At 48.4% G+C, this 9,729-nt stretch overlaps 1 protein-coding gene across 2 annotated transcripts in view; it reads left to right on the top strand.

Annotated features, from left to right (window-relative positions):
- The first annotated feature begins 347 nt into the window (after positions 1-347).
- SNX7 (sorting nexin 7) overlaps positions 348-9,729 on the top strand; it is a 48,055-nt gene continuing 38,673 nt past the window's right edge. The window contains exon 1 of one of the 2 annotated variants that reach the window (XM_081914247.1): positions 348-545. In XM_081914247.1, coding sequence (XP_081770373.1) covers positions 363-545 — 183 coding nt within the window. In that variant the 5' untranslated portion in view covers positions 348-362. Of the gene's footprint in view, positions 546-780; positions 949-9,729 lie in introns of those variants that run through there. The other variant, XM_081914248.1, reaches the window with a different exon arrangement.

Genomic DNA, 9,729 nt, shown 5'->3' with positions numbered 1-9,729 from the left:
AGAGAAAGAGTGAGAGTCAGAGAGGTGCGTGCGCGAAACCCTGAAACCCAGCCAGGCGCAATCCGGGTATAGCTGCCCCCGCCCATTTCCTCTCCCACCCTCCTTAAGGTGTAAGGCTGGGCGCGCGCCCGGGCTGATCTCGTCTCGCGTTCCGCGTGGATCCCTTCCACGGGGACCCCTCGGGCTCCTTCCCGGCCGCCCCGCGTCCTCCTCCAGTCCTGCGCAGTGGCAGGAAAGGGCTGGAGAAGCGCTCCGGCGACCAATTGCGGCGCTGAGAGGAGGGGCGCCCGCCGGGAATCCTGCCCGCCTCCCGGGCGGGGCGCGCACACCAGCCGGAGAGGGACGGACGGAGGGAGGGAGGGATGGAGGCTGATCGCTGCGCGCCCGGCTCGCCGCCGCCGATCGCCTCCTCCTGCCTTCCCCCTGGCGGCGGGCAGGCTGCCGCCCCTACCGAGCCGCCGACGTGGCCCCCGGACCCGGATCGCCCCGTGCCCGCGGAGCTGCTGGAGTTCGACGACGACGAGGACCTGGAAGTGTTCAGCAAGGTAGAGGAAAGGGGGATCCCTCTTTCCCCGGCGTTCCCGGGGAGCCTGCCAGCCCCCTTGGCTTCCCTGGGGGTGGGGTGGAGGCAAGCAGAGCCGTCCCCCGACGGGACGCCCCGCTCTCCTCCCCACCTCCAAGCGCAAGGCGCTCCACCCAGACCGCGCCGCCCTTTGCCCTGAAGTTGGCCGGCTGGGAAGAAAAAGTTCTCTTTCTCTTTATTTTTCCCGCATCCACCCCTCCAACCCGACCAACATGCTTGTGATGAGGGGACCGGGACAAGAAGGGCAGGCGACCCGCCCCGTCCTGGCCCCTCTCTGCCTCGCGCCCTCCTTGTCGGTGAAAGGCTGTGGGACTCCGAGAAGTTTTGCCAAGCGCTCCTCCGGTCCGCCCGCATCAGCAGGGAAGGTTAGCATCCCCGCCCTTGGCAGGAAGGCGAGAAAGGGGCGGGGAGACAGCGCCGCCCACGGAACCACGAGGCTTTTCCTCTCACGGTCGTGGGTTCGAGTCCTACGTCGGGAGAAAGATTCCTGCCTCGCAGGGGGTCCCTTCAAACTCTACGATTCTAGGTTGGGTGTGCAGATTCTCTCTTGGTGCAGGGCATCGCTGAGTCTGCTGTTGGCATAAAGAGTGACCTATGCCTTTGATTTTCCCAACCCACAGGGATGAGGAACTGGTGTCCTCAGGATCCCTGATTGGCCATGCTAGGTGTGGCTGAGGGTCATTGGAGATTAGAAACATCAGGATGGCCAAAGGAGATTTCCCACCCCACCCCATTCCTGACGTGGGGGGTTCTTTTTAATGCCGCAGAACTCTGAAAGTGAATTTGGACCCAAGCAAACTTCAGGCATCCTTTTCGGAACAAAAATTCATGTTGCCCTGATCATCCTTCTTACGACTGCTCAGCCATCACAGCCCATGGAAGTGGCGAGATGTCAAGCTTCCCTTTTCTGGCCTGTTGGTGAAGATTGGTGCTCATGATGGTTATCAGGGCAGTTGCATGCAACTCCGCTTCTGACACTTGTTTGCGCCTGCAAACGTTTCAGGGCGGATATAGGCCACATGCACATCATACCTTTAAAGCGCTATGGTACTACTTTCAACAGTCCCCCAAAGAATTCTGGGAAGTGTAGTTTGTTAAGGGTGCTGAGAGTTCTTGAAGGTAAAGGGACCCCTGACCATTAGGTCCAGTCGTGACCGACTCTGGGGTTGCGGCGCTCATCTCGCTTTACTGGCCGAGGGAGCCAGCGTACAGCTTCTGGGTCATGTGGCCAGCATGACTAAGCCACTTCTGGTGAACCAGAGCAGGTCACAGAAATGCCATTTACCTTCCCACTGGAGTGGTACCTATTTATCTACTTGCACTTTGACGTGCTTTCGAACTGCTAGGTTGGCAGGAGCAGGGACCGAGCAATGGGAGCTCACCCCGTCACGGGGATTTGAACCGCCGACCTTCTGATCGGCAAGTCCTAGGCTCTGCGGTTTAACCCACAGCGCCACCCGTGTCCCGTGAAAGAAGGCTCCTATTCTCCCCCGCCCCCAACTGCAGAGCTACAATTTAGCTGTCAGTTTTTCTTGCCACAGAACTCTGGGAATTGCAGCTCTGGGAGGGTATTAGGGGTGTTGTAACAACCCTCTTCTCCCTTTACAAACTACACTTCCCAGAATTCCTTGCAGGAAGCCATGATTGCTTAAAGTGCTTTAGCGCTTTAAATGTATGATGCGAGTATGGTTATAGTTTCATTTCCAATCAGTGCACACCCCATAACTTTTTATACCACAAATGTTCCGGTTTAATTTTTTATTTTCCCCTTGCTTTTGCTGTGCTATAGTGCAGGAATGCCCCACCAGATGGCAATGATGTGATAACACTGAGAAAGCATTCAGAACAACTAATAAAATGAAATGATGTGTGGATGACCCAGTATAAATCCCCCACCAATGTGCGCTATTGTTGTGTCAGTTACATGTTGCAAAGGATACCTGCAAACAACATAGGTCAGGAGGGGTTTTGAAGGATACTTTATACTTGCCAAGAGACTAGTGTGGAAAGCAGACTTCTTGTGATGACTAATTTTCTCTTTGCTTTAATAATTGGTGGTGCTTATCACATGGATCAGGAGCATCATGTTGTTTCTCCATATCTGGTAGACATGAGAGGAGGGTGTGGAGACTCTGCAGTGTCCCTAATTTAGGCCATGAGTTATTTCAAATAACCATACTTTGTAAATAATAATAATAATCTCACCCATCTGACAGGGTTGACCCATCCACTCTGTGTGGCTTCCAGAACATATAAAAACATAATAAAACCTCAAACATTAAAAAGCTTCCTTATACAGGGCTGCCTTCAGATGTTTCCTAAACATTATATAATTACTCATCTCCTTAATATTTGGGCGCCACCACTGAGAAGGCCCCTTCTCAGGTTCCCTGTAACTTGGCTTATCGCAGTGTGGGAACTGCCAGAAGGCCCTCGGAGCTGGACCTCAATGTCCGGGCTGAATGATGGGGGAGGAGACGCTCCTTCAGGTATACAAGGCTGTTTAGAACTTCTGATAACTCATGATCTTTCCCAGCAGTTGAGTGTGGAAGAAATGGGATTATTCCTTTTTTTCTGATGCAAGTTATTTTCATGAAAGGGATGAGTGACTTACCCAAGACCAGGCACAGGCAAACTCAGTCCTCCAGATGTTTTGGGACTACAACTCCCATCATCCCTGACCACTGGCCCTGTTAGCTAGGGGTCATGGGAGTTGTAGTCCCTAAACATCGGGAGGGCCGAGTTTGCCTATGCCTGCCCAAGACCATTGAGTGATCTTTATGAGCTTATTCCAGGATTAGAACCCACCTCTTCCCAATCCACATCCCACCATTCTCCATGGTGTTGTAGCAGGGATCCACAAATCTTGCCTTTTGGTTCACTAATCAGTCGTAATTTGTGGCCACCACTGACTGCTTCTCTCTCCCAAGTCTGGTTTGCAGCCAGAAATATGGGGTACAGGAAGGATGCTCCATCGTGCTCTGGGCTTTGAAGCAAGCAGAAGCTATTACAAATCTCTAGTGCTACTCCCACCTGTTGTTTAGTCATGTCCGCCTCTTCGTGACCCCATGGACCAGAGCACACCAGGCACTCCTGTGTCTTCCACTGCTTCCCGCAGTTTGGTCAGACATATGCTGGTAGCTTCGAGAACACTGTCCAACCATCTCGTCCTCTGTCGTCCCCTTCTCCTTGTGCCCTCAATCTTTCCCAACATCAGGGTCTTTTCCAGGGATTCTTCTCTTCTCATGAGGTGGCCAAAGTATTGGAGCCTCAGCTTCACAATCTGTCCTTCCAGTGAGCACTCAGGGCTGATTTCCTTAAGAATGGAGAGGTTTGATCTTCTTGCAGTCCATGGGACTCTCAAGAGTCTCCTCCAGCACCATAATTCAAAAGCATCAATTCTTCGGCGATCAGCCTTCTTTATGGTCCAGCTCTCACTTCCCCTTCATGGATCACTGCCTTGCCGTAGCGAAGGGGCTTGAATAACTCAGAGAAGCTTTGAGCTATGCCACGCAGGGCCACCCAAGGTGGACAGGTCACAGTGGAGAGTTTTGACCTATCGTGATCCACCTGGAGCAGGAACTGGCAAGCCACTCCAGTATCCCTGCCAAGAAAACTCCATGGACAAAGACATCAGGCATATAGAAGCTTCCACCTACTTGATGGCTAAGCACAACTTCATGAAGCACCTGCCTTCCCTCCCTCTTACAGTTTAGGAAAGGTTTTCTTTCATGCACTGCCATTTGGAAGAGGAGGAGAGAGTCTTGGAGTGGCTTCTGCCTGCTCCATTGACCATAGTGATGTAATAGATTCCCTGCTCCACAATAGGACTTGAGTGATGGGGGTCTCTTAAGTTTCATGGAAAGGGAGCTGTTGCGTGTGGATCTGAAGAAGACTAAGCGAGGAACAGGCAACTCCCATCTCATGCGGGGGTTATGTTCTGAGGCACCACACATGCAGTGAAACTTTGTACATTTGAAACACCATTGGCAGATCCTGCAAACACCCTCTGGAAACCCTTGAAAAACCCCTTAAAACCAGCAACACTTACCAGCCAGGCACAAATACTGGCAATCACTCCCTCCAAACCTCTTTGCTCAAACTCCAACTCTCCACAGGCCTCAACAATTGGTTGAAGGGCTCCTTGGATTGCACTTGCAAAGGCTGGGTGGATTGCTAGGTGCTGGTTTTGTGCCTTTTTTGCCCTTTCTGGGCTATTTTGCCATTTTAAAAGTCGCTTCCGGGTTCAGTGCAATGAGGCGGTCGCACGTCAATTAGACGTGCATAAATTGGTCGTTGCCTGTATTTCTGGGCCAAATGCCACAATTAACAGGAAGGTGTATAAACGCCCTGCTGGCAAATGAGGAAGGACAAATGCAGATAACATATAACCTCCCCACAAACAAATCAGGAGGAATGCACATTGAAGACAGGATACAATCTAACCTCCATGTTAGGTAGCTCTGAGGGAGATTCCCTGACTGAAATTCTGGAGAGTGGCTGCCAATCCAAGTACAGTGGTACCTCGGGTTAAGTACTTAATTCGTTCTGGAGGTCCGTTCTTAGCCTGAAACTGCTCTTAACCTGAAGCACCACTTTAGCTAATGGGTCCTCCTGCTGCTGCCGCGCTGCCAGAGCACGATTTCTGTTCTCATCCTGAAGCAAAGTTCTTAACCCAAGGTACTATTTCTGGGTTAGCAGAGTCTGTAACCTGAAGTATATGTAACCTGAAGCGTATGTAACCTGAGGTACCACTGTAGACAATACTGAACTTGATGGACTAGTGGCCTGACTGTGTTCCTTCTTAAGAGTTATAGCCTGATGCTTTGTATTATTGTTGTTATTGATACTTCTTTAGTCAGTAAGTGAAATTGTATACCAGCCTTCATCTGCAGATCTCAGAAATTTGTATACAGTGGTACCTTGGTTCTCTAACTTAATCTGTTGCAGAAGTCCGTTCCAAAACCAAAGCATTCCAAAACCAAGGCACACTTTCCCATAGAAAGTCATGCAAAATGGATTAATCTGTTCCAGACTTTTAAAAACAACCCCTAAAGCAGCAATTTAACATGAATTTTACTCTCTAATGAGACCATCGATCCATAAAATCAAAGCAATAAACAATGTACTGTAGTCACACAATCAATCAATCAATCAATCAATCAGTAGCTGAACAGGGTTCCACGCTGTCACTAAAACAAAACAAAAGAGCCACAAATACAAAAATGCATAATAAATAGCAAAAACAGACAGACCCCAGCGTAACACTCAAAACGAAAGCGTACCACTCAAAATGGAGCACATTCGGCTTCTGAAAAAAGTTTGCAAACCAGAACACTTACTTCCAGGTTTGCAGCGTTTGGGTTCCAAGTTGTTTGAATACCAAGGTGTTTGAGAACCAAGGTACCACTGTACTGCCCTTCATCCGCAGATCTCAAGATAAAATTACAGAAAAGAACCTCAGAATATATAGTAAAAGTAAGAACAATAACAAACCAATAATCCCCCCTCCCACAACACATTTAAAGGGGCTTCGTACATTCTTAAGTGCTAACCACCAGTGTTATATATTCTCAGGCAAAGAATTTAGTTTTTAAGGTCAGAGTTTGGTTCAAAAGGCTCAGGGCGAGCACCGAATGCGGAACTGCAAATTCTTGCTGAAGCGCGTGATGGTAAATTAATCATGGCATATTTCATTGAGAAGAAATTAGTGACTAACAGTCATTTTGTGTTTCTGAAGTTTGTTAAATGGCAGCGTGTGCCTTTGAATCTCTTTCTCTGATCCAAACATCAGGAGCCCTGCCACTAGGTAGGAATGCCTGCGGCACTAGCCTGGGTCAAGTCAGGTCAGTCTGTAACTATTTTATTGTTATTATTTATATGTTAAACTATTTCTACCCTTCCTTTCCATTAAAAGAAGAAATCAAGCTGGCTTACAAATAGATTTAGGTACAGCTTCATAATATACAATAAAAAATATATAAAGCCCCAAAACAAGCTTAAGATAAAACAGCAGACAGGTATAAATCAAGTAAAGAAAACTGGAAATGTAGAATATTTCACAAATTGGCAGGGGAAAAAAATGCCTGATAGAAGAGAAAGCTGTACTTTGGTCTTCAGAAGGTCTTCAGAAGCAAGTGAGACAGGTCTCCCTAGGGAGAGAATTCCCAAGCCACTGAGAAGGCCATCTCCTATAGCCAAACTAAATGAAATTCAGATATTGAAGAGATGCAAAGGTGAACTTCCTTGGAAGCTCTTAGACTGTGTACATATTTCTGTTTTATTCTGACTCAGTGCACTCCCACCTCTGGTATTTGAAGCCATAATACTAGCCACAATCCACATCTATATTTCATAGTTCAGGCTTCCTCAGCCTCGGCCCTCCAGATATTTTTGGCCCGCAACTCCCATGATCCCTAACTAGCAGGACCAGTGGTCAGGGATGATGGGAATTGCAGTCTCAAACAGTGGTGTAGCGTGGGTTGTCAGCACCCGGGGCAAGGCAAGTAATTTGACCCCCTAACTCGTGGATTTGCGCCCCCTAACCCTACCCCCCAGATGTTGCGCCTGGTGCGGCCGGGGCCCCCTGCACCCCCCACGCTACACCACTGGTTTCAAAACATCTGGAGGGCCAAGTTTGAGGAAGCCTGTCATAGTTCCTTGATAAACACTGCTGTCTGGTGCATTTCCCCTTAGTCCAGTTTCCATCTGATTTGAAGGTATAGGGCACATTACTTTGAGGTGTATACATTTGAGGCAGACTTTGCACATGCACATATGACACCTTCGTGCATATTAGTCGAGGTGAGTTGCGGAGGTGAAGAAGCCAAGCAGCCAATGTGTATTCAGTGAATGCATCCCTGCTATGCACAGCAATGTGCAAGTGTGACTTGAGATGGAGAACGATGGGGACGATCTCGCTGTGTGTTCAGCTGATAATGTGCACATAGTTTTAGTGAGCAGGCAGGCTACAGATTGTTAGGATCTGAACCCTGCCATGCTCAAATAGGCCAAAGAGAAGTCATGGAGGGGTTTTCCTGGCAGCCCCTCATGCGTTAAAAGAGCATAGAATCATAGAGTTGTAGAACTGGATGGGACCACAAGCATCATCTAGTGCAGGCTATTATTATTGTTGTTATTATTTTATTTGTACCTCACCCATTTGACTGGGTTGCCCCAGGCATTCTGGGTGGCTTCCAACAAATTTAGGTAAAGGTAAAGGAACCCCTGACCATTAGGTCCAGTCATGGCCGACTCTGGGGTTGCGGCGCTCATCTCGCTTTATTGGCCAAGGGAGTCAGTGTATAGTTTCCGGGTCATGTGGCCAGCATGACTAAGCTGCTTCTGGCGAACTAGAGCAGCGCATGGAAACACCGTTTACCTTCCCGCTGGAGTGGTACCTATTTATCTACTTGCACTTTGACGTGCTTTCGAACTGCTAGGTTGGCAGGAGCAGGGACGGAGCAACTGGAGCTCACCCCATTGCGGGGATTCAAACCGCCAACCTTCTGATTGGCAAGTCTCTTTTTCCAACAAATTTGACATCTATGGGGAGGGCACCACTGCCGAGAAGGCCCTCTGCCTGGTTCCCTGTAACTTCATTCTCTCAATGAGGGAACCTCCAGAAGGTCCTTGGAGCTGGACCTCAGTGTCCAGGCTCAAAGATGGGAGTGGAGACGCTTCAAGTATACAGGGCCGAGGCCATTTAGGGCTTTAAAGGGGAACCTAGATGAGGCCAGAGTGTTCCTTTGTGTGGAAGAGCTGTGTGTGCATAATTCAAGGATAGAGTCCCTTTCAGTGTGCTCCAAACCTGTGGATGGCAGGCATGTGTGTAGCGACCAGATGCATTGGTATGTGTGGTGGGATTAGTTCACATTACCCACAACCCCTTTGCACAGTCGTGTGTGTGTTTGTGTAGGGTCATGTTAACCCTGGTTGTCCAAGTAATTGTCTATGCTTCAGGGCAGGAGAATGGGAAATATTGAGAAAAGAGTGGAAGCTTGTAAAGGCAAGCCTGTCAGTTGGGAAAGGAGCAAAAACAAAACCCTAAAGAGCCATGTGGCAGAAGAAATTTGAAACCATGAGCAGGATATTTATGACCGATGGCTGTCCTGAAGCAGGAAGTTTGTAGAAGACTTCGAACCGCCAGAGTTAAAGCCATTTGGGGCTTGAGAGAATTTGGCAATCAAAAGCTGGCACCTTGGAACACAAAAGAATTACGTTACTTCCATGATCAATCTGTGAGGTAAAACTGTTCCAGGCTACTGTAGTTCGCCAGTTACTGGTTCAAAACCAGCTGTTTGAAATGGCAAACATTCAACCCCTGCTGCCTTTCTACAAATTAAGCAGAAGAGCATTCACAGAGCAGCTGTAGGAGACGACACACATTTTTCATTCTTGAAAACCCGTGTTCACAGATCTGTTTATGACAGAAATTTATGGAGTGAAAAATCCAAATGTCAGCATCTTAGATTTGACTGCTAGATTTGCTCCTGAATAGAAGCCTAAGAGGCATTAATGAATCATTTATGAATTGTACACTTCTCCTAATGTTTAAAAATACATCCGGCTAATGCTGAAATAATATTTCTGCTTCTGCTCTGTGTACAGAATCCTCTTTGGGTGGCGATGGGGTAAACACTGGAAGGCAACAATTTAATACTTGAATATGCTGATTCCAAAGTCCTTCAGAACGGGAGCAGATTCTGTCAAGTGAATTTGGGGGAAGTGGATGGGCTGAAATAGGTGTGTGAGAGAGAGAGCGAGAGAGAGCACTTCATTTCTTCTCCTTAGCCATCCCTGTGCCCACTACTGCAAATCACACCCTTCCCCACACTTTGAACAAACTTGTGTGTTGCACACAAGGAGTCCCAGATTGTGAGAGCCTCCATAGAAATTAATAGGAACCTTCCCCATCTTGGCATTCTCCAGATGCATTAGACTACAGCCAGCATTCAAAATTTGGCAGGCTCCAGGTGCATTTTGCCCTGGCTATCAGCCACTTGCGACCAAGTGAAGATTTCCATGTGCTAGGATGGTGACTGACATCTCCATTATCTGGAGGTGCATGCCTGGGGATCCTTGGATCTTGACTGTTTTCACACACTAACACCACACCCTGTGGAATTTTATCAGTTATCTTTTAT

This window comes from Podarcis melisellensis, assembly GCF_964234715.1.
Source record: "Podarcis melisellensis genome assembly, chromosome: 6".
NCBI lineage: Eukaryota > Metazoa > Chordata > Lepidosauria > Squamata > Lacertidae > Podarcis > Podarcis melisellensis.
Note: the sequence above shows the minus strand (reverse complement) of the source record. Positions and strands in the feature narration are given on the sequence as shown.